The 25,271-nt window shown below is 56.6% G+C and overlaps 1 protein-coding gene across 1 annotated transcript in view; it reads right to left on the reverse strand.

The window, feature by feature from the left end:
* Positions 1 to 24,718, reverse strand: part of IGSF21 (immunoglobin superfamily member 21) — a 281,859-nt gene extending 257,141 nt beyond the window's left edge. The window contains exon 1 of the mRNA XM_025278849.3: positions 24,510 to 24,718. Coding sequence (XP_025134634.1) covers positions 24,510 to 24,579 — 70 coding nt within the window. The 5' untranslated portion in view covers positions 24,580 to 24,718. The remainder of the gene's footprint in view (positions 1 to 24,509) is intronic.
* Between the last annotated feature and the right edge of the window lie 553 nt (positions 24,719 to 25,271).

Consider the following 25,271-nt stretch of genomic DNA (forward strand, 5'->3'; position numbering starts at 1 on the left):
CTACTGGTCTGGCAAGAGGCAAGGAAAGCACTTAACCCCGTCTGGGTGGTCTCCCCACCCCCAGCCCTTTCTCCACCACACAGAGCCTCTGTGTCTGCCTCACAGGCGCAGACCCTACCAGAGGAGAGAGCAGGGCAGCTCCAGGGGCCTCGCCAGCCACTCAAGCGAGGGCAGGGCACTTTTGAAAGATGCACTGGGATATCTACAAAATCCCCTTCCCTGACAGCCCCAAGAGGCGGCCAGTGCCCAGGATCCACTGATGGGGCAAAAGTCTGCACTCATTTCCCAGTTCTCCGAGGTAGCACATTCTTAGGTCACCTCAGTCATACTCTGTCTGAAGGCTGGGCTGTCCAAACTCAGCCCAGGGTCAAATGCTGACCTTCCCAAAGGTTCTCTAATAATTCCGATCAGTAAACACTGAAAATCTGCCATTTGTCACAGACCCTGCTTAGTGATGAGAATCCAACAGTCAACGAGGCAAGAATGCCCAAAGGGTTGACCATAAATCTATGCACTTCCCTGGCCTAGGTCAGTGTGGCTTGGCTCACTAAGGATCATTTCATCCATCTACCCATCTAACAATCGTCTGTCTCCCGTCCATCCAACCATCATGTATGTAATCACCCATCCATCGTCATGCATCCACCCTCAACTCATGCCCCATCCCCCATTCCCCACCCCCATCCCCCATTCCTCATCCCCCATCCTCCACCCCCATCCCCCTCCCCCATCCTCCATCCCCCACCCCCATCCCCCATTCCTCATCCCCCATCCCCCACCCCCCACCCCCATCCCCCATCCTCCATCCCCCACCCCCATCCCCCATCCCCCATCCTCCATCCTTCTCTCTTCCCGTCCATCCATCAGTTCAAGTACCTGTATGTACATATATTGTGCAGCACAATGTTAGGTACTAGGGTTACAAAAAGCAATAAGACAGAGTAAATAAGACAGACAGCAACACTGTCTTTATTGATTTCATGGTGTAGGTGAGATAGTAAAGTGAACAAGACATCTGTTGAAGCAGAGACAGCATCTGTCTACCCCCTGCACACACACACACACACACAGCGGCCCCCCGCCACTTGACCTGGAACACGGAACTGTGTCTGGGTGCAACTCTCACCCTCACCACACAGATGACGTTTCCCAGATGCCTCTCTATTTTCTCTACCTTACTCCACTGGCTGGAAAGGAGGCTTATGAAGCCCCAAGAGATGGCCAAGTCACAAGATATAAGAAGCCTGCGTCCCTCAGTCTCACATGGAGGAAAGGCACCCGCCCACAAAGATACCTGCAATGTAACTTAAAAATACAATTCTTGAGCCCATGCAAGTGAAATTTGGGGTTTATTTGTTATAGCAGCATTACCCAATCTAATATAATTCCATTTTACAGAACACCTTTCTGTAAGTGAATGAAGGGATAAAAACATGCCATTTGCTTCTTATAACAACTGCATGTGGTAGCTAATTGTCGCTCCCATTTATGAACGAAAAACCTGTGGCACAGAGAGTGAAGTACCCCGTCCAGAGTCACACAGCTGGCGGGCAGCAGGTCAGGCTTTGAACCTGACTCCCACGTCCGTTCACTTTATGTGACGACAGGCTCCCAGTAGGGGAACAGATAGGGACCCTCAGCATGAACAGGAAGAGTGACGTCGTCCCCAGCCTCTTCCCTGGGCCACCGGTGAGGTTTCGGTCACCAAGACACATGGAGAAGAAAAACCAAAAGTCTGCCTTTGGTGTTCCCCTCCCCAAGCCAGACGAGAGGTCCCAGGCTGGCCCTCTTTCCTCAGCATCGCTGTCTTTCCAGAGGAGCTCTTCTCAATCCGTGAGTACACCCTTTCCCTTCCGCCAGGACCAGAGGAAGCAAGATCGCTGAGACACTGGGTCTCCATCCCTGGGAGGCAGCAGGTTTCCTTCGGAGGCCTGGCCCAGGCCGACCTCCAAGACCTCTCCGTCGGCTGGCCCAAGGCTGCCAGAGCTAGAGGGGCTCAGGGTTCCCCGTTCAGGCATCAGAGCCGTGGTCAGAGCTGGCTGAGGCCTTGGAGCAGAGTGGCTGGGAAGGGGCAGACAGACAGGGACAGGTCCTGGAGGCAGTGGGGGCAGGAAGCCCCACTGCAACCCCACAGAAGGGCTGCCGGTCTCCACCGAAGGCCTGGAGTCAAGTTCCTTCTGAGGCGACATTTTTTCCTCTATGCCTGTATGACTATCAGACAAAGAGATGGTGCCATGAAATGAACAGTGCTGAGCTTTTGAGAGCAGACCCACCCGGGTCTAAATCCAGGCTCTGACACCCCCCGGCTGTGTAATCGTGGGCAAGTCCTCAAGCCTTGCTGAGTCCCTCCGCTTACCTATCTGTAAAATGGGGCTAATAATGCTTGCGTCACAGGAACGAGGAAGAGGGTTAAATGGCATAGCTGGCCCCTGATAATTTAAGAAGGGAGAGACAGAATCTGAGAATGTTGTAGCTAGAAGAGCCCCTAGAGATCTGGTAGGGAAAAGCGAGGTTCAGAGGGAGTTAGCCACTGACCTTGGCTGAAACAGAGCAAGTGGGTACTTAGGATTTATCCTGCCTGGTTTGGTTTGCCCTCCTTTTCCTCTGCCTCCCAGTCTCTGTGTCCTGGCGTGGAGAGCGGCATCCAGGAGTGGAACGGGAAGAAGAGGGGGCCGTCTCTGAGCCCCTCCTCACACTCAGAGGCTGGAGCTTGTGGGCTTTCCCACGGCTTTTGCCGGGGGTGATCGATGCTTTTGCTGGTCAGAGATGATGCTGGATGCTGGCGCTGCCACACCCAAGCATGTCCCTCACTCCAACGTCTGTTCCCCTCCGTGCATGGGGACCAAACACCCACCACAGTGGCTGCTGGGAGGAGGACTAAAGGCCATGACCAAGCCCCCATCTCCCTCAGACTTCGCACCGCCCAGAGGCACCAAACCCTACCCTCCACCCACCACTTCATCCCTCAGCCTCTGAGCCTTTACCACGGGCAGGGGTGTGGCCAGGCCAAGAACCCAGAGAGGGCCAGTGCCTGAGTGAGAACCCCATTTGTGCCCAGCCGTTGAATGCATGCCCAGCCCAGAGCCCCCCACTCATGGGAGGGATGGAGGGGTGGACTGCAGACCGAGGCATGTGGTGGAGGCCTCGGAAGATGGTGGGATCCCCCTGCCGGCCCGGGACACCTTCCCAGCTCTCACCCGCTCCTGCCTCCCATCCCGCCAGCCAAAGCTCCCCCTCGGGGTCCTCCAAGGACTGGCCCAAGCCCCGTCCCCTCTCTCCCTCCTCCCTGACCCAGGCTTCGTCAGTGAAGAGCCCTCCTGCCTCGCTCCCCGTAATGCTATCCCGCCAACAAGATGAAAACACACCTCCTACTCACAGCATCGATTCATAGCACTGATTTACTGTAGCTTCTCGGCTGCTACAAAACGGATGCGCAGGCCGCCACCTTTATCTCCATCCATCTCCTCGCTGCCGGGGAATAAATGCTAATTAATACCTTTCTGCCTTCCTGTGCCTGCCAACTTTGAGGGCCATCAATACTCCACGGGCTCCCTGCCACCCAGCCACTCATCCCCACCACTCAGGACTCCAGCCCCAGGTCAGAGGCACCCTGGGGCGTTCGAGGTGGAACAAGAAAAGGTGGGCTTGTGCCCTCTCCTCGTCCTGCCACTGGACACACAGATACAAGCCAGGGAGCACGGGGCGGAGACTAATTCAGAAGGGACTGAGTCAGACCGTGGTTCGAGTCCCAGCCCCTAGTCACATCAGCTCTGAGATTTTCACCTCTAGGTCCCAGGCTCCTTGTCTCAAAATGCAGAAAGTCACAGGACCCACCTCCTAGGGATCGACAAGAGTTAAAGGTCAGGTCAAGAATGTCAATCTTAAAGGAAATCCACCCTGAATAGTCACTGGAAGAACTGATGCTGAAGTTGAAGCTCCAATACTTTGGCCACCTGATGCGAAGAGCCGGCTCACTGGAAAAGACCCTGATGCTGGGAAAGATTGAGGGCAGGAGGAGAAGGGGGCGACAGAGGATGACATGGTTAGATAAACATAGTGAACATAAGTTTGAGCAAACTCTGGGAGATAGTGAAGGACAGGGAAGCCCGGCATGCTGCAGTCCGTGGGGTCGCAAAGAGTCGGACGTGAGTTAGCGACTGAACAACAACAGCAAGAATGTACCTCACACAGTCCCTGCCTCCTGCTTCCTTGGGGCCTTTGTTCTGGGCCTGGAGGGGGTGCCGTTGCCATGGGCCAGCTGAGTTTGCAGTCCTGGTGTCAGGGAATGGGCAGGTGGTCATTCCCAGTGCTGGGAGCAGACTCCAGGGAAGACCCCAACACAGGAGTCAGCTACAGATACACAGTGTAAACCAATTATACTCCAATACCCTAGACAGCATATTAAAAAACAGAGACATTACTTTGCTAACAAAGGTCCATCTAGTCAAGGCTATGGTTTTTCCAATAGTCATGTATGGGTGTGAGAACTGGACCATAAAGAAAGCTGAGCCCCAAAGAATTGATGCTTTTGAACTGTGGTGTTGGAGAAGACTCTTGAGGGTCCCTTGGACTGCAAGGAGCTCCAACCAGTCCATCCTAAAGGAAATCAGTCCTGAATATTCATTGGAAGGACTGATGCTGAAGCTGAAACTCCAATACTTTGGCCACCTGATGTGAAGAACTGACTTATTTGAAAAGATCCTGATGCTGGGAAAGACTGAAGGCGGGAGGAGAAGGGGATGACCGAGGATGAGATGGTTGGATGTCCACGGACTCGATGGACATGAAGTTGAGTAAGCTCCAGGAGTGGGTGATGGACAAGGAGCCCTGGCTGCAGTCCATGCGGTCACAAAGAGCTGGACACGCCTGAGAGACTGAAATGAACTGAACTGAACTGAAGAAGAAGAAGAAGAAGAAGACGTTAGCTACAATATGCAGCCTGGTTTGGGGACACCAAAGCCGAAGCTGACTCAGGTCAACGTCAGGAGCTCAGCCAGGCTTTCCTTGCTTCTTTTGTTCTCCCTTTTCTGCTCAAAAGGCACCTCCTCCAAGAAGCCTTCCCGAACCCCACAATCTAGAGACACTGGTCTATCCTAAGCCCTGGACTATCCCAGAGCCCTGAATTCCCCTCGCAGGATAGTACATCCAGAGTTAGGCTCTTTACCTACTTGTTTATTTCTGTCTCATCTGTCAGAACGTCAGTCCCGAGAGGCCTAAGCACTTGACTGTCCTGTTTGGTATCATCTCCCTGGGCACCCTGGTGGCTCAGACAGTAAAGGATCTGCTTGCAATGCAGGAGACCTAGGCTCGATCCCTGGGTTGGGAAGATCCCCTGGAGAAGGGAATGGCAACCCACTCCTGTATTCTTGCCTGGAGAATTCCATAGACAGAGAAGCCTGGTGGGTTATAGTCCATGGGGTCATAAAGAGTCCGAAATGACCGAGCAACTAACATTTTCACTCTCCCTAGGCAGACAGGAGATCAGTAACTATCTGATAAGTGAATAACAAGTTCTCCACTAATATTAGCCAATAATAATAATAATGTTGATAAAAATAAGCAAGGTTATCAGTTTCCTCTCCCCTTAAATGAAGAGCTGATTAAATGTCCTCTCTCCTTTAGTGGGGCATCCTATTAAAAAAGCATCACCACTGTCTCCACTGCAAGGAGATCAAACCAGTCAATCCTAAAGGAAATCAATCCTTAAAATTCACTGGAAGGACTGATTAGGAAACTGAAGCTCCAATACTTTCGCCACCTGATGTGAAGAGCTGACTCATTAGAAAAGACACTGATGCTGAGAAAGATCGAAGGCAGGAGGAGAAGGGGACGACAGAGGGTGAGATGGTTGGCTGGCATCACCGACCCAACAGACATGAATTTGAACAAGCTCCGGGAGGTGGTGGAGGACAGGGAAGCCCTGCATGCTGCAGTCCACGGGGTCGCAAAGACGTGGATACAACTGAGGGAGTGAACAACCACGACAACTGTGCATTCAGTGGCTCCTGGGCGCCGGGTGAGAAACGGAGGCTCAGAGCAGTCACACGCCTTGTCCCCGATGCCACACTCAGCTGTGACTCGGCCCTGGGCGCCGGGTGAGAAACGGAGGCTCAGAGCAGTCACACGCCTTGTCCCCGATGCCACACTCAGCTGTGACTCGGCTGTCAGTGAGACCCAGGTGGGCCACGCGTTCCCAGCCCTCCCCCGAGCCCCCGGTAGGGCACAGCACGTCCCACCAGGAGGAACGCAGACAGCTCGTTCTGTGCCAGGCATGTCTGCATGCCAGGGTTTCACTCCTGGCTCCCAGATTGAAACTGACAGCTGAAGAGAAAGGGCAGGGCCTTCCCTCTGGCCACTGGAGGATGCGACGACTGGTCTGGGGAGGGGCGTCAGCCTGATCTTGGATCTGCACTGTCACGTGGAGACGATCAAGAAGACGGGACCAGGTAACTCTAACTCTGGACTCCTCCTCCTCCTCTCTGAACCAGTCCCCTCCAGTGGGGAGGGGGTATGGCTATAGCACCAGATGGGCTTATGTGTGCGAACACTCAGAATTATCGCTCTCTCTCCAAATGCCCAGGTCTGCCTTGACCGGCAGGTTTCCGCTCTGTCTCATGGACAGGTCAGCCAGGCTGGGGCCCTGCTCTGTGAGGGGAGGTGGTGGGGGTCGGGTGGTAGCTCTCGGCACCCCCCCAGCCATGAGAGATGGTGGCGGGGGCGGGGGCGGGGGGAGGAAGCCCCAAGACTGGGCCTGGCAGATGGGCCAGCAGAAGCCAGCATGGGCGCTTTTAATAAAGCAGAACGAAGCGTGGGATCATAAAATATTTTGTCTAATTCCAGGCTCCCGTGGGGGCGGGGCAGATCAGCTGGGCAGGCAGAGGAGAAAGGTTTACAGAGGGAAGCCTGGGGCTGGCTGGGTGTTGGAACAGGACAGGCTGGGAGCAGCGGCCGAGGGTCTGGTCCAGGGCCGGGGTTGGGGAGGGGGCTTTTTCACAGGCCTCCCTTTCAGCTTGGAAAGCGGCAGCAAGTGGAGACTTTTCACCCCAGAAACGGCCCCCTCCTGCTGGAGGCCTGGTACCAGTCATGGGCCCCTCTGGGCTTCCGTTTCCCCATATGAAATGAGGGTTGAACCTAAACAGAAAAGTCTTCTAACATGAGGCAAACACACCCATGTTCAAATTCCTTCATTCAGAGTAGAGCTGAAGCCCGTCTGTTAAGGAGGCGGCGCGGCTCCTGGCTCAATCTGGGGACGAGGACTCCCCCAGCTATTGTTCTGCTGATGCTTTGGCTGCCAAAGTGGTACAGGGCGCCTCCGTGGGAAACCGGGGCTCCAAGGAGCACAGTTTGAGAACCATGGGTCGGCCCACCCTGCCTGCACTGCATCCTTCAAGGCCCAGCTCACGTCTGAGAACTTCATCGGAGGCCTCGCTCACGGTGCGGCTGTGCTAGTCACTATCAGCCACATCCCGGCTCTCACCATCCTAACACTTATCATGCCAGCGACTCTGCCTCTTTACTTGCTTGCAGCCAGGGCTGCGCAGCGTCTGAGACGCGCTGGATGCTCGGTAAGAGGGCCCCTCCCCGACCACACACATCTACACTTGGCCATCACCCCAGCCCTGTGCTCCAGAGCAGTCATCGCGTCCTCTTGCCGTGTGCTCATGTAGGTCCTATCTCTCTGGTCACACACCCTGGGAGGTAAGCTCCAGGAGGGCAGGCTTTTTTTTGTTGTTTTTTTTTGTTCAGCACCATATCTCCAATGCCTTGCACACCATCTGGAACAAAGTGTCCAATTTGTCAGATGAATGAATGGCTGGAGGGAGGGATGGATGGATATATGGCCAACGAAAGAAGGAATTTTCCTTTTCTTTCTTGAGTCAGTGTAAATCTGCCGGCCCTGATAGGTTCATTCAGAGTTCAAAATGTCTTTTGTTACTGGGGTTGGCCAAAAAGTTTGAATGTTCCACAAGATGGTCGAGATTTGGGCGGGGGTGGGGGGGGTGACGAACAAACTTTTTGGCCAACCCAATATGACTCTCATGCGGCTCTAAGCTCTGGAGAGGCAGCTCCATCCTTCCGCCAGGTCCCACAGCGCCCACACAGGCCCTTATCAGTTCCATGAACACTTACTGATGCCCGCTCTGTGCCAGAACCACGCCAGGCACAGGGAGCGTGGAGCTGAGTCACGGTACCAGCTGTGCCCCTGGGTGCTGTGAACATAGTAGGTGCAGAGAAAATGTGCATGGAATAAATTAAGCGGCGCCTAAATGAGACCGCAATGATGAGCAGGTCTTAGTCCACGGAAGGAGGCAGGCTCCTGCAGAGGGACTGGCCTGTGCGAAGGCCCTGGGGCAGCTAGGGGCACCCGGTCTTTAGGGCTAAAGTCCTGTGAGGCAGGCTTCATGTCCCCCTGCCCCCAGTGGTTCCCAGCAAGTGGCACCCAGTGCTCCCCATAACCCTGGGCACAACAGGCCCCAGTGCTCCCCAGAACCCTGGGCACAACAGGTCCCCCCTGAGGTCGCGCTCTTGTGGGGACGAGAGGGAGGGGTGACGAGCCACGGCCGCTCCCCTTGCCAGGAGCATCTCCCTGGCCACCTCCACACCCACTGAACCCCACACTCATCTGCTCAGACCCACACACGGCACTAAATTTATCCACTGCAAATACCTCTCCTGTCTCTTTTCTGAGGGAAATAATGTTGTTTAAGTAAAGCCCTTTAAATTTTAAAGAGCTGGGTTTGTGTGATCTCAGTGGGAAGCTTTTAGCAGCATGCTGGAAAGAAATAATAATAATAATAACGAGGCCGGAGGCAACAGGGCAGAGCCAGCTGCCACCCAGTGGCTGCCCAGGCAGGGGGCCCACGGCCACCTCGGGCTGCTGCCGAGCCTGACCCCCTCCCCCAGAGGCAAGTGGGATCAGAAGAGGAGGTGCAGAGAGCCCCAGAATCACCAAAGGTCAGGTTGGAAGGGGTCTCTGGCAGAGAAGCATGCAGGCAGAGAGGGCAGAAGGCAGGTAAAGCGTGAGACCCCCTGAGTTCAGAGCTCAGCCACTTAGTAGCTGTGCAACCCGAGCAAGTGGCTGAGCCTCTCTGATGACGTGGGACTTTGCCCAGCACCTCAGGCAGACTCGTCGTCCCCTCTGCTGCAGTCCCGTAAGGACTTGGGAGCCATTTCAGTTTCAGAGTCTACAATATTAATCAGTAATTTACTTCTGTGCCTGCTCCTCTGCCCCAGGGGACTGTGGACACCTGGAGGTCTCGCTGGTACCTCAGTGCCAGCCCTGGCACAGGCCACAGCTCAGGGCTGGTGCTCAGAAAACGGCTGCTGAATGGAACCGAAATGAGGCTGACTCTGTGAACCAGGAGGCAAGTGGCTGTGGGCGCATCCTCACCACCGACGCAGCTGCTCTCAGCAACACCCCTGGAGGCAGGACGCTTCATCCCAGGGTGGGAACGGGGGCATCAGATACGTCTTTTAAAAAAAAAAAAACTTTACGTATTTGGCTGCATGAAGTCTTTGTTGTGGCGCCAGCTTCTGTGGCGTGTGGGGGCTTTTGTTGTGACGCATGGACTTTGCTCCACAGAACGTGAGCTCTTAGTTCCCAGACCAGGGACCGAGCCCTTGTCCCCAGCATTGCAAGGCGGAGTCTAAATGACTGGATTATGAGAGAAGTCCGCAAACATGACTTAAAGGAAGTATTTTGGACCTAGACAGGACTCTCCGTCCCAACCTTATTACTCACCAAAGAATCTTGGAACTGGGCCACCCAGACTCAATCCTTTGCTTTATGGACCTGGGGTTAGACGGGGAGGGGAGCGAGTGAAGGTGCCAGCTGATGGAGGAGCTGAGACCAGATCCTGGGGCTCGTCGCTCCGAGGCTGGTCTCCTTCCCACTGAGCCAGTGTTCTCCATTCCCACCCACGGGATGAGGTCACATGGAACAGGGGAGCCTTTTTAAAAATTCAAATTGTCACATTCATTTTAATATGGATTAAGAAAAAAGATGTATTCAGTGCCACAGGCCTATACATTACTCCTTCGTCCCAGCGACAAAAAGAGGGAATCGATTTAAATTTGATTTTAAGACGATTGTGATGTAAGAAAAGACCTGGGTGGGATGGAGATAAAGTCATGACGGCGGTGACTGGGGTCTGGCAGCATCTGCCGTGCAGCCCCAGGATGGCGTAGAGCCACACTCCACCACCCGGGACGTGAGCACGGCAAGTGACACAGCTCCCCCGAGACCCAGGCCCCAGCCAAGGGCTGGGGGCGGCCCCCGGCACTGCGATGGCTGGGTGGGTGGGTGGATGCCCCGCAGCCTGCACACAGAGGTCCAGCCTGCAGGACCAGGCTCCATGTTCGACTGGAAATGAACCTCTTCTAAGGTAAAGTGAACAGTCAGGTAATGGAAGGGCAGCTGAACAAAGGAATGTCACCTCAACCGACGGGGACACTGAGACCCAAGGGGACGGTTGGTGGAGATTTCCCTAAGGAATATTGATCCCCAGTCAGCCACCGACCCTCCGCTCTCAAAGGGTCACACTGCCATTGAGTCAGTAGGCAGGGCTGAGACCGACCTGCATGGGGACAGGGTAAGTAGCCGGGCTGCGGGGCAGATGGCACGTGGGCGTGGGGCAGGGGCACTCGGTCTTGGCCGGAGCACCTCAGAGAACAAGCCAGGGAAGAAATCACCGCTGCTATTTGTCACGGCAATTTCAGCAACGCACCAGACGTCGAAGCGTCTCGAATTTCAACTGGCAAAATTAGTCCTCGTCAAAGTCAATTTGAACAGTCAAGGTGGATGGAAAAAATGGGCCGGACAAAGGAAAACAGAGGGACCCGAGGAGAGTACCCGGAGCCAATTCAGGAGCAGCAAGCCAAAGGGACTGTTGCTGGAAGTTTTCCCAAGAAATGGTCGCTCCATTTAGAAGCCAGCCACCCCTGAAACTCCAGCTACTCGCTGAGAAGATCCCTCTAAATAGGGAATTGGCACGGTTAGCTTTCAGGTGAAGGATAAATGGTCTGGTGATCCAAAGGGCTAACTTACTGCCAATTCCCTCCTCCCCCACCTGCAGGGGTAGGAGCAGCCTCTGGCAAGACTAGCTCAGGGGTGAAAAACACCCGCCCTTGCCCTTGCAAGGAAGGAGCTCTGCGGCCATTTGTGACAAATGTGGACTGAACCACACACGGTAAGAGCCGGTGGGGATGGCAAGAAAGATGACCTAAATGGATCTGAGGAGGAAGAACCTCTTCGTGGGAAATAGGGTGGAAAATAGACTGGGGAGCGAGGCATCGGTGTGCCCTGGGGCGCAGTGATCAGTCAGCGAGATGGGCCAGCGGACAGGGAGGTGTGGGGACGTCGAAGAGTCTGGGGCAGAGATGACACGTCAGCGGGTCCGCACCAGCAGCGGAGGGGTGCGGGCGCTCCCTCTCGACAGATTGCAGTGCTCTCCCAAGGTTACCCGTCCCTTCAAGTTCACGGGCCCTTGGGAGGCCAGTTTCCCGTTTCTAAAGCCCCAGACCCATGAACTACATTTTGGCTCAGGAAAATCCAGCGTCCAGCACAGGATGGGGCATAACGGCAGGCATTTATTACTGTGATTGTTATTAGTGTAAGAAGCGACCGATCACTTATGAGCACAGCACACTGTCTCATTCCATCGTGTCAGCAACTCAGCTGGCACGTAGTACAGCCCGGTTTTCTAGACGGGAACGCTGAGGTTGGGCAGGATGGTGCTAGGTCTCAGCTATCTGCTCCCCAGGTCACTCTCTCCCCTTCTCCACCTATTCTGTGCCTGGCGGCCCAATTGCGTGGGCATCCATGCAATTGCGGAGAAGGCAATGGCACCCCACTCCAGTACTCTTGCCTGGAAAATCCCATGGATGGAGGAGCCTGGTGGGCTGCAGTCCAGGGGGTCGCAAAGAGTCGGACACGACTGAGCAACTTCACTTTCGCTTTTCACTTTCCTGCATTGGAGAAGGAAATGGCAACCCACTCCAGTGTTCTTGCCTGGAGAATCCCAGGGACGGGGGAGCCTGGTGGGCTGCTGTCTATAGGGTCGCAGAGTTGGACACGACTGAAGCGACTTAGCAGCAGCAGCAGCAGCCATGCAATTGAGTTTCGACCATGTGCAGCACTAGCAAGAGACCCAAAGGCAGGAGGAGGATGAAACTGGGGTGTCTCTTCCTCCAGCTGCTGGCCAGGTCCCCAGGAGTTGGCCGCATCCCTCCACCTGGGGCCCCAGGCCTGCCTGCAGCCCTCTCCTCTCAGCCCTCTTTCTAGTCTGCAGGCGGTAGAAACTCCCCACTGATCCTGGCCCCAAGGGCTGCCCCATCCCCTGTGCCCCCACTAAACCCCAAAGCCAGCGAAAAGTGAAAATGTTAGTCGCTCAGTTCTGTCCCAGACTCTTTGGGACCCCATGGACTGTGCCCGCCAAACTCCTCCGTCCATGGGATTCTCCAGGCAGGAACTGGAGTGGGTTGCCATGCCCTCTTCCAGGGGATCTTCCCGACCCGGGAATTGAACCTGGTAGTCCTTTAAAGTAGCCCTCCATGGAGCCCCCAGGCTGAGCTTGCTGTTTCCTTCTGGAACCTGGTTGATAAGGAGGGAAATAAATTGTCCTCAAATTATAGAGCTTACCAACAGTGGCACCGAAACCCCAACCCTCCTCTGTCTGCCTCCAAAGCCTGTGTCATTCCATCGGAACCGCGGTTTCCCAACCGCAGACATTCACACTTCCCAGATTGGCCACGTTCGCGTGCCACCTGCTCCATGGTGCACTTAACATTTTTCTTAAACTTGACTCTTTTTTTTAAAAACTTAAATAAGCCATTTTTAAAAAGGGAAAGAGAATTTAAATCACTGCCCCAAATGGCAAACCACTCTCACTTGCCTTAAACAGAGGGTGACTGAAAAAGAATCATAATGAAAACAAAACACTGTTATTAAAACTTTGACTTCCTCTGGCTCACTGCAGGCATGCTGCCCCGCACCTGTTTTGTTGGAAAAAGAGATTAGCAAGCAAGAGGGTGTCAGAGCTTGATGGCATCAGCCTGAGGCTTTCTCCTCGGCACGAGGAGGAGGATGGCATGGGGAAGGAAGCGGGAAGACCCTCCCTCCCTGGGATTCCTGTCACTTACTGGCAGTGGGAGGGACACTCCCCTAGACCCGTGACGTCCAGCGGAGCCTCACGCAATGATGGAGGCATCTTATCCACATCTGTGCTGTCCAACGCAAGAGCCACCAGCCACGTGCGGCTGTTGCGCCTTTGAAATGTGGCGGAAGAATTAAAATGTGTTTTAATTCGGTTAAACAAAAGCCAAGACGCTGCTGCGTTTTAATGTAAATGTGGGTTGTCACACATGGCTCCATGTTGAACACAGCTCCGCAAGCGCCACGAGGGCGAGAATTCGCCTATTCCTTCTCGTCCGGATCTCTAGAACGGCACGATGCTTGACTGCCAGGAGCAGAGCACCGATGGGTGAATCAGAGAACAAACGAATGAGCTGCCCTGCTTCTTGCAACAGCGCTCTGCTCTCTGCGTTCGGACTGTCCCAGAAACCACCAGCTCTTCCCTGTTTGTGATGCTCAGTCGCTCAGTCGTGTCCGAGTCTTTGCTACCCTTTGGACTGTAGCCCACCACGCAACCCTAACCCTAACCCTAATCCTCTGTCCATGGGATTCTCCAGGTCAAAACACTGGTGTGGGTTGCCATTTCCTACTCGGGGATCTTCCCGACCCAGGGATCGAACCCGTGTCTCTTGCGTCTCCAGCGTTGACAGGCAGATTCTCTATCACTGAGCCACCTGGGAAGCCAAGTAACCTTATTCCTCCCCCACCAGGTTGCTTGCCCCTCTCCTCCCACCAGGCTCCACAGTCAGGCCACAGGCCTTAGGAATTCACCTTCTGATAGTGCCTTTTCCTCTCCAAGCTGAGCTCAGGCCCACTTCTCTGCTGCCCCAGCAAACAAAGAAGCCTTTATGATGTGGTTGCTTCCGCCACCCCCACCTCACTCCCTCGCCCCTGCCTGGGACATTAGGTGCCTGGTGACAATTAGCAATGTATCACCTGCTTCTGTAGAACCAGGCACCTGGCCTTGGGTTATTGTGTGGCCTGAATACCCACTTGACAAAAACCTGCACACTCGGGCAGTGAGCACCAGCTCGAGACACGAATGCCACCCACCCTCTGGCCATGCCAGCCTCTGTCTCCACCCTACCAGGGCTGCCCCCCCCGCCCAGCCCTGCATGACGCCAGGGCAGCCGTGTCTCCACCCTGCCAGGGCTGCCTCCCCCCGCCCAGCCCTGTGTGACGCCAGGGCAGCTGGTGATGGGCGCCCTCCTTTGGGGCAGCATTAAGGAGCCGGGAGGATAATGGACGCGCCAGTGATTGGTGACAAATAGCCCCGTCGTAGGAGCGCTGAGTGTCTCTGCAGAAAGAGAAACAAAAGGGCAGAAGGAACAGCTTGGCAAAGCAACAAAAAAGCCCAGTGGCTCAGCTGTCTCTCTCCCTGGTGACTCCCAAGCCGCTCCTGTGATGTCGGAGGCTGGTGGGCGCTCCCCGCTGGAGTGCCACCAAGATCCCCACTCAAGCCTGGGGACCCCGATGCTCCCCTACACAAGGCTCTGAGGTGGAGGGTCTGCCTAACTGAGCCCCCAGGATCACCCCTAGGAACTCCAGGGAGAAGACCTGGCTTCCAGCACTACCTCCCCACCCTGCCTACACACACACACACACACACACACTCACACACACACTCACACACTCTCACACACACACACATGCACTCACCCACACTCACACACTCACACACAGGCACTCACACACACTCACACACACTCATACAGGCACACACACACACACACACTCACACACTCACACGCACTCCCATGCACACACACACACACGTCATGCACAGTGTGAGGTCCTCTCTGGCCTCAGTTTTCTCAGCTTTAAAATGGGAGACCGGAGACAGTGCATTTAATTCTCCAGCTCCCTCCTGGCCCGGTGCTCTGCAGTCCTAAACCCAAGAACTTGCTTAAGACTCTGTGTGGGAAACCTACAACGTACCCCTCCTCCTGGGCACTGGGGCTTATAAATGCTTCTTCCTCTTCAAACCTGTGGACGTTCCAAACACCATTATAACAACAGCAATGGGTTTTCACATACCTCCTATGTGCTCGGTGCCCTGTATATAGATCCTCCCCAAATTACGTAAATGTCCCCTTCCTAGCAGCCCACACCCCTCAAAGCCGCCACGATGAGCCGCCTGTTCAGTTGGAGAAGTCAAGGCCGGAAGCAACAGAGAGGCTCTCTGAGTTCACACGCTGGATGCATGGGGGAGATGGGATCTGAACCCGTGCCAGACCGCAGAGTTCACACCTGCTGGGCATCTAGAAGCTTCTCCCCAGGAGAAGCCGCCCCCGCCGCTCTTGGCTCAGGCCCAAGCTGGAACAGTCACATTCTAGGCAGAGGCCTTGTCTTCCCTCATTGCCAGGTGTGGACACTGGGAGAGGTGAACAATGTCCAAACGATGGCATTTCTGCCTCAAGGCCATTGTCTCTTTGGGTACCCCAGAGCCATCATTTATAACACAAAGGCATTCCAAAGGATGTCCAGCTCCAGGTGGCCCAGAAAAGCCAAATTAATCTTCCTAGAGTCCTGCTCTGAGAACGTCACTCATTTCTCTTCAACTGCCCCCCGTAGCCCCTGGGCTCAAGTCCAGACCCCTCGCTCCAGCTCTCAGGCCTCTGCCAACAGCTCTAACCTCATTTCCAGCTTCTCAACAAGCACCTTCTGCTCAAGCGAGGCCAGCTGCCTCCCAGCCTCCCAGCCCAACAGGGTGCTCGTTCCCTCCTCCAGGCCTTTGCACATGCCTCTGCCCCCCCCGCACCCGGCCGGGGGTTCCCTCCCCACCTGTCAAGCTTGTTCCGATCCCGCAGAGCCTTCCTGGGCCACTCCCCTTAGTTTCCAAGAGTTTACTCTTGGTACCCTAGTACTGGCCATTTATTAGAGATGATCTTTCATCATTCTCAAATGAGCCCATGCTCTATGGGGTTTGCCAGCAGCCAGAACTCCTTAGGGGATATCTCTGCTGATCCAGAACAAGGCTTGGACAGCTGCTCAATGAACAGAAGTGACTGGATCCCTTGACGTGGCTGCAAATGCAGCTTCCAGGACAGGAAGGAGAAAACAGGAGCTTCCCCAGCCTTTCAGAGTGACCCCGTGGCCGTCTGACTCCAGCCCGGGGGCCAGGAGAAAGGGACCAGCCGATGACTGAGGGCCCATCACACGCCTGCTTTCCTGGATCGTTCCATTTGTCTCCACGCTACACTCTATCTTCAAAAGATGGGGACACAGTGACCTAGAGAGGCACTGACTCGACCAAGTGTCTACTCTGCGAGGGAGTGGCCGGGCCAGGCTTTGCACCCAGTTCAGATGGAAACCAAAGTATCTGGACCACACGGAGACAGGGATTGGGGAAAGGTGGGCAGGCCCAAGGGCAGGCTGGGAAATGCTTAGCAGCCAGCTCTGGGCTGGGGAGAGCACTAAGCTGCAGTGCTTGCCCACCTCCGTGGTGTAAATCGCCATGGTCAGCTTCAAGCTACTAATAAGACCAACTTGGGCTTTGGGGGAGATGTGTAAATCAACGTCTGGCTTGAGAATCCAGCTCTGCCCCCCACTTGCAGTGGGACCTTAGGCAAATCACATAATCTTTACAAGTTGCATTGCTCTTCTGTAAAATAGGAGACTGTTAACTCCCAAATGGGAGTTTTGGGGAGCATTTCATACGACTGTGTGTGCACATAGCTAGCATGGGGCTTGCCACAGAACAGTTACCATTTCTTTCCTTCCCCCAACCTCCCACCCGCCAGCAATGAAGAACAGCCCCTCCAACCAAGGAGAACCCAGAAGGAACAGGAAGCCCTTTGGTCTTCCCCTTTCACTGTTGGCTCATCCCCCAGACACCAGCCATGATGCCAGGGTGAGCTATGGCGGGCAGAGCTGGACAGTAGACACATTCTCACACCAGAAGGGACTTCTAGAGGTGACTGAGCAGGCCCCAGGCTCAGCATCTGGACCAAACCCCAGGCTCAGGGGAGACATCATTCATTCAGTCCATCAGTGAGTCATTCAACAAACACATCTTGAAGCCACATCTGCTCGGAGCCAGGCTTCATGCTAGAGCCGGTGGGACAGGGATGCCTGCCCTCAACAGCTCTCTATTCAATAGGGAGTCGAGCCTGTAACCAGGTCCAGCCCCAGAGAGTCGTTTAAACAACGTATTGCCCAAAGTGGCGCTGCCAGCAGGCACAGGTGGCCTCTGCTGGCAGGGGCTGGCGGGGCTGTGGAGGCCGAGAAGCGGGCAAGCAGAGACTGGGAGGGAGGTTTGTACTGAGTCAGGGCTGTACCGGCTGAGGGCAGGTGTCTGCTCTTTGAGCCAAGAAAGGGCGGAAGTGGGGGAGGAGGGGAAGACATCTCTGGGCAGGCCAGGTCAGCAGGGCAGAGAGATGGTGAGCTCCGGGCCCCAGGTGGTGTGAGCACAGCCCCGTCAGCGTCCTCCCCGTGGGCAGCAGTGGAGGATGAAGGAGTCACATCAGCAAAGTGGCTACGTCGGCACCCAGCTCACGGTGCAAGCTCTCTGGTTAGTTTAGGGGCCTATGGGCTCATGGGGAGCTGGCCTGTTTCATTGCAGACCCCTGAGGGCTGAAGGAAGCAGCACAATGGACTGGGGAGTGAAGAAGGCTGAGCCTGCAGCCACAAACCCGGATTCCAGTCCAGCTGCTTCCTACCACCATCTTTTCATTTCCCTGAGGCTCAGTTTCCCTTGTCGGTTCAATGGGCACAAGAGTAGCCTCCTTCACATCTGACGTGAAATCTGAATGGAAGGATGGGGGTCAAAGCATCTCATCAATGCTCAAGTACCACCTGCAGGCATAGTCAGGATGTCTGGAATCAGAGTCTCCGTCACATCGATGATCTGAGCGTCTTCAAGAAAGACAGAACGCAGTTCCAGGAGCAGAACTTTACCAACAATCCAGCCTGAATTCCACAAGCCATAAGCCTTTGCATATATTTTCTGTAGAAAGCCACATACCCAAACCCTCCCCACGTGCCCCAGCACCAGGACACGTCCAAAGGCCAAGGATGCCTTATTTATCCACACAACCAGCCTTTATTAAGTATCCATCATGCGTTTGTAAGGAAGATTCAATAGTGAAAAGAATGGACAGGTCTCTGCTTTTGCAGAACTTTTTACTAGGTTAGGGGATGGGAGGGCCACAGTGAGACTGCCCCTTCCATATGCCACTGGGAGAAACAACTTGTGTCTTGAGTCTTAACTGCACTCCTGTGGGTGTGGGCAGGGGACACTGCCTCAGGACTCCAGGGGAAGTCAGGGAGCAGGTAGGGGAATTGATCACCCCCATTCAACAAACTATGAACCATCCTCCAGGAGTTACCAAGACCGGCTAATCAGCAACTCTAAGGCTTATCATGCCTAGGGAGGGTATCAAGCAGGGTCCTTTTCTTATAAAGGGCAGAAATCAACTCCAGATAACCCAAGCCAAAAAACAAAAAAGTAACTGGTGGAACCTTATGGGGAAAGTCATGGAATCAGGAGCAAGCTGGACCAGCAGGTGTCAGGGGCCCACTTCGCTAGAGCCAGAGCAGCTCTGGCATAGTCACAGTTCACGCTGATGACAGTCATCTGAGCCCCCAGGATCTAGCTAAGAGCTCTGCGTGTCATGACTCATTGTGTCCTGCTCATAGCACCCTGGGAGGAAGATCCCGTCGTCATTAGCCTTGCGAAACCAGAGAAGTACAGTGTCTTGGGGGCTCCTGTTGATCAGGGGGACCTTCCGATGGGTTTCAGTCTTTGGCTGCTCAGTATCCAGATTCTAGGGATCGTGTGTCAGATGGACTCGCCTTAGTGGGGCTACGGCTGATTGCGCCGCCTACCAAGATGGCGTGCAAATGAGAGGGGGCACATACTCTCCCAAAGCAACTCCGGTGTGTTGCCAGGAGGTGTGGGAATGGCCGGCAGACCCACAAACCCCAGGCTCCCTTCCTGGGTGTCAGTGTCCTTCCCACTCCTTTGGGCTGCTACTCTGCACACCTCTAACTCCATACATGTTGTACTCGATTGCTCCACCCATGGAATCTTGGCCAGTAGGTCCTGAGCCCACTCTGCTAGGGAACCCTCCTGCGAGTGTAAAGGTGGGCTCCAGGGTCTCATCCCCCTGGCTCCTTCCCGGAAACTTCATCCTGAAGACAGATACTTCTTAGGAAGTCATTCACACGTTTCACTTGGACTGACATTTATTGTTTAAAATGGGGGACTTTGACTCCTCTTGCAAAGGGTAGAGGCTGCTGCATTCCTCCTTCTGTGAAGAAAAAATAAATAGTTTCCCCTCTCCTCTGGAAGCAGTAGTGTCTTTGGATTGCTTTAGACCTGGGTTTGAAACTCCCAGTTCTTACCCTTATACAAGATTTTGAGCCTCATTCATTGTTTAAGAAAGAAAAGAAGGAAGTGGGAAGAGAGGAAGGGAAAGAGAGAGGGAGAGAGAGATGGCAAGAGGGAGCTGGGGGGTATCCTGGGGGCTCTTGTCCTCATCTGTAAAACACGCCTAATGAGACTGCCTCATGAATTGTTGAGGGCATTTAATGCATAAGGAACATCTAATAGGTGTGCGATAAATGGAAGCTACCAGTAATATCAGTCTTCTTTCTCTCTGTCCTCAATTAGACTCAAGAAGTAACAGTCTTGAGGTTGAGCTGGCCCCACCAGGCACAATCCTGCCTCTGGCTCTTAGCTCACCTGGGTTCCCTCCCTGGGACATGAGCCCTTGGCCTATTAACCTCCTCCCTTTGCTTCAAGGTCTAGTTCAAGTCCTCCCTCCCCTTTGAAGCCTTCCCCTAACACCTCCAAAGAAATCACTCTTACCCCACAAACCTCCTCTGGGAGACGTCAATCCACTTGGCATCCTGCAGGTATCAACAGATTTCCACTTGGATTGTCTTTTATCTTTATGGGTTCGGGCCTGACCTCTCACCCCACTGGAACGATGGTCACGGTCATAGGTCTTTCTCTTTTCAGATGCACCCCGCCCACATCAGATGCCCACTCATTCTCTTGATGATGACAAGGGCTTTGAGGATTGTCCCCTCTCCCATCTGTGCAGATGAACGCACTGGATAATTTGACTTCAGTGGGGCTTGGGAAGGAGAAAGGCAGCCAGACAGGGCACTGGACACATGGCAACTGTCCATGTGGCTGGAGCTGAGGAAGCGACTGGGACCCATTCTCACAGGAGGCAGCAGAGCCCAGAGGGAAAGAGAGAGACAGTCCTGGGTCTGAATCTCAGCTTGCCACGTACTGACTGGGTGACCTCGGACAAACCACTTAACCTCTCTGAACTTCAGCTTCCTCATCTGGAAAAGAACCTTAACTCTCAGGATGGTTACAAGGATTAACGAAGATAAGAAGAACGAAGCACATACGGCCCAGAGCTGGCACAGTCGGGGCTGAATGGATGAATTTCAAGTGGCCCAGGGATGGAGCAGAGGTGGACGGGGCAGTAAGCCAGGTCAGATGCCTCCATGGGTCCCAGGAAACCTGGTGAACACAGCTAAGCAGCCTCCTCTTTGTTCAGCCCTCGCTTGGTTTTGAAGACAGGACCGCTAACACCCAGGAACCTCAACAAGTCTCTTCATCTCCTCCCCCACCCCTCCCGCAGCCCCCAACTGTAGCAAGATTCAGGTCTGTGTGAGACAGATGTTCTGAAAAGCTGGGGTGGGCAGGCGGATCTAAGGCGCCGCTGGCACCTTGCCAGCCCTTGCCCACACGCCCTGTCCAAGGAACACTGGAAGGAAAGCGGGAGCCAGGGCCCGGACCAGGCGGGACCTGGAAGACCCTGACAGCCTGTCACGAACAAACCTTGAAATTCTGGGCCTCAGTTACCTAATCTGTGAAAAGAGGTCGCTTAAACCCATCTTGCAGTGCATGAAGCACCGCGAAGCAGCCAGTGCGTGCTGGCCACACAGCAGCTGATCCATGTAATCTTGGCTATTGAAAAAAAACAGAAACCCAGCTCTGATATTAGAAGAGCAGCAATCTTAAGATTGTTTAAGGGGACTGTTGAGGAAAGATCGTTCGATGCTGGGTCTCATTATCTGCTTCCATCAGGGCCGCTGTCCTTTGGCGCTTACCATCTTGCCCAAGGCATTAGGATTTTAGGGGGCGGTAATCAGTTCCTACTCTAAAAGGGTTCTCCTGCTAAAAATTACTCGTTTCAGAACCACCGCAGTAAGTGATCTCGGAGGTCGCTTCCAGCTCGAACATTCTCTCCACTTAAAAAGCAAGAACTCCTTCAGCCTCTCGGGAGAAATTTCAGTTTGCATCTTGAGAGGGAAGGGGTGGGGTTTACGGCTGGGGGCGGGGCGGCAGGGCGAGGAGGGGCGGAGCGACCTAGTCCAGGCCGGGCCCTTAACTCCCGCGCCGAGCACCAGGCAGCGGTCCGGTGGTGCCCGCGGGGCGTGGGGTGGAGATGGCGAAGCGGATAAATATACGAAGGCGTCACCCCAGCTCGCGCGCGCGCGCAGCCCCCGCAGTCCCGGTGCGGCGGCAGCTCCGGCCCAGCCGCTCAGCCCCCGCATCCCACCTACCCCTTGACACGCTGCTGCCGAGAGAGAAGTGGAAGGGCGTCCAGTGGAAGTGGAAGGGCTGGGGCCTCTAGCGCGCCCTACCTACCTCGGCCTGCCCCCCGCTGCCCTTCGGAGGCAGATCTATGAACCGCTGTCCTCCCTGCGCTCCCAGTCCTCGGGGCCCTCTGTATCCTGGGCCAGCGCCCTGGCACGAGTGCTGGATTGCCCTCCCAGAAGTGCCCAGGCCAGGTTAAACGGGGTCTGAGGAGTTAGAATCCGTGTGGGTTTTTCCTCTTGGAAAGGCAGATATCGGGGAGTGGTGGGCAGGGGCAGGAGCCCTCAGCCCGGCCGGTCCTGTGTACCGCCAGCTGCCTTCCCCTCCCGAGGCGCAGGCCCACCTCTCCAAAGTGGAGTCCCTGTGCGCCGCGAGCTGTCGGTGCAGAACCGGCCCCGGCGCACAGGCCGTGCCTTCCCTAGCGGTGACCGCCGTCGCCCCCGCACTGGGCAGGCGTGTCTCCGAGTGCTTGCCCTGGACCCTACCCTCCGCGCCCGCCCGTCCTCCGACGCAGGCGCTGGCAGGCGGCCCGGCCCTGCCAAGGGCCAGGTGCGCGGCTCTCGGTCACGTCCTGGAAGGGCGCCCTCCTCCGGCCAGACGGCTTGTTACAGCGCGTACCGACCCTTCTGGTACCCCCGCCGTGGGCGGGCGCTGACTCCGAGAACCGAAGGACTGATAGCGCCCCGCGCGCTCTCATCATCTCCTCTGCAGCGAAGGGATGGCTCCGCCCGCGCCCCACGCTCGGAAAGTTGCCCGTCTGCGATCCGAGTCGGCGCTCTCCCCTCTCGCCGGGCAGCGGAGCTCAGAGGCCAGGCCGGCTCCCTTCGCCCAGAGGCGCTCGCCCCAGCCTCCTGCCAGCTGCAGAGGTGGGCGGGGGGCGGGGGAGCCAGGACACCCGCTCAGGTCTCCGCAGCCCCAAGAACCGCGGCTCGCAGGTTCTGGGAACTCGCGCGGTGGGATCCTGACGCAGCGGGCTTTCCCCACTAAACCCTTCTGCTTCTAGTCGCCATCCTTACCCCTGACCAGTCTTTCCGGTTCTTCGTATCTGGGGAAAGGGGTGCCCCACTCCTGCCCCCACCCTCTAACCAACCCCGCCCCACCCCACCCCCGCTCCCTGCGGTGTCCAGGTGAAGGCTCCGAGTGCCTTTCGACAAAGCCCAGCGCCCTCCCCGTGGCTCTGGCACCCGGGCACCACCCCGTCCCCGCCCCCATATAACCTTTCCCTCCGGAGGCTTCCGAGGGAGGGAGCCATCGCCTCGAAGTTGGAGGGGAAGGGGCGGATTTCCATGCACTTTGGAAAGTCTGTTGTTCCAAAGGTAGGCAGACCAAGTACAGGGCTTGCATTCCTCCTAATTTACACCAACCCCTCCCCCTCCTCTGCCAGCAGGACCACCATTCAGGCTCAAATCCTGCAGTTTCTCCCGTCAGCGGATCAAGCACTCTATAAAGACCTCGGGGTGGAAGCGGGAGGGGTTATTTTAGGGCGCACCGCTTGCTGGCAGGCATTCTCAGAGTCCGGCTTGGCACCTCCCGGGAGTGCAAGGCACACGGAAAAGAACAGATCCTCCCATATCCATCACCCGCTGGGCTGGGGGCTGAGACCCCACCGGTCATAACGGCTACTTTTGGGCAGCGCGCATCCCTCGCCCCTCCGCGGCAGAGCCGGGATGTGACTCCAGACGCCCTGGTTCTGGGCGTCCAGGTTCGGGACTAGGCTTGGGGCGAACCGCGGGCGCGGACCTCCAGTCTCTGGGCCACCGCTCTCCGCCGGTGCAGCCTTGCTCCCGCCGGCTCTGAGCGGACGCGTTGGCTCTGCCCGAAAGGCGCCGGGTCGCCAGGTTAGGCGGCCGCAGCACTCTAGACCCGCCAGGTGGCGGCGCCGGCCGGGAGGCCCCGAGGCTTCGGCGAACCCTGGACCCTGGAGCCGCGGAGGCACCGGTCACTCGCTCCGGGAACCCTCCTTCCAACGGGTTTAGCCCGATCGGGACCAAGTCCACGCGGGACACACACGCACCGCGGCTCACACCTCCCCCGTCCCCGGACGCGTCGGTGCCTCCCTCCACACTGGAGCCACACGCTCCACTGCACGCTCACACACTCTTGGCCCGCGCGCCTGCACCTCCACATCCGAGAAATGTACACTCTGGCCAGAGGGTCACATCCCGCCTTCTCTGCACACGCGCCCCCCCCCCCCCGGTGGAAATACAGGCACCCGCTGCCATGTATCCCTAAAGAGACCCTTACACTTGGGACACGCGTGCCACGCCACACCGCACACACTCACCCACCCTTCCACACGCTCCCACATACGATGACACAGGCTCACCCACTTCACACCCTCACCGAGAAGCTGGGCGCCCGCTCACACCCCCAAACACTCTGGCTCACACTCCTTCTCTCTCACGCACACACCTTTTCTGTGTAGCTGACATAGACACTCAAACACCACCCCCCCCCCCCAGACACTCGCTCGCTCGCTCGCTCACACACCATCACACACACTCACATCTCCAGATACACTTCGGCACCCTCTCCACGCACAGCGCCTTCCCGGACACCCTCACACGGACGCCACAAAGACACACGCTCATACACACACGCGCGCACACACCCTGGCACAGACCCGCGAGCGTTCTCTCCAGAGGAGACGTCCGCCCTCCCTCGTCAAACCCACCAGCTCTGCAGCCCCTGCGCCGAGCGCGGGTTTCGGACCCGAAGCGTCCCCGGGGTGCCCCTGGCCGGCACCCTCCCCGCTGCCTGCCCCCGCGCACCCCGGGCCCCGGCTCCGGCCGGCGCCCTCGCACTCACCCCGCGCCCGGTCCAGGATCGCGGCTAGCAGCAGGCAGATGCAGCCGCGGAGGCTCGGGGCGGCTCGCATGGTGCCCGGGAGCTGGCGGCGCTGGCGGGGCGGTGGCGGCGGCGGCGGCGGCGGCAGCGGCGGGGCCCCTCGCCATGGGCTCAGGCGAGCTCCTGCCTCCGGCCTCCGGCCGAGACGGTGGCGGGCCGCGTGGGGCGCCGCGGGGGCGCCCCCATGCCGCCGCGGCTGGGCCGCCGGGGCGCCGGGCTCGGCTCGGGCTCTGCGGGACGCCGCGACCCCTGCTCTCGGGACGACCTCGGGCGCGCCGCGGCTCTCGGCTCCCCGGCAGCGCGCGATGCCCAGCGCTGCCCGGAGTCAGCTGGGCGGCAGAGCCGGAGTTTGCAGCAGAACCGCGCTCTCTCTGCCTGGCGCCCGCCTCTCCCGACTGCGCGAGCGCCCCCTCCCCGCGCCCGCCCTCCGCCCCTCCCCCCTCCCCGCCCTCCTGCCCTCCCCTCGTCGCGCTCTCGGCTGTATTATACAGACTTCTCTTTAATCCTTTCTGGGCCGTTCGGCTCTCGGCAGCTAAGCCGATTTATTGCAGGGACAAGGCGAGCTCTCCATCTCCCGCCCCACTCCCCTCCTCCAGGTCGCCCACCCCCTCTCCCCAGGCTCCCCTCCTCACTCTACGCGCTGGCAGCCCCGGTCGCTCGGTAACCCTCCCCGAGCTGACTGAGTGCCCTGCCCTCCAGACCAAGCTCCGTCCGATCCTGCTC

This window comes from Bubalus bubalis, chromosome 2 (genome assembly GCF_019923935.1).
Source record: "Bubalus bubalis isolate 160015118507 breed Murrah chromosome 2, NDDB_SH_1, whole genome shotgun sequence".
NCBI lineage: Eukaryota > Metazoa > Chordata > Mammalia > Artiodactyla > Bovidae > Bubalus > Bubalus bubalis.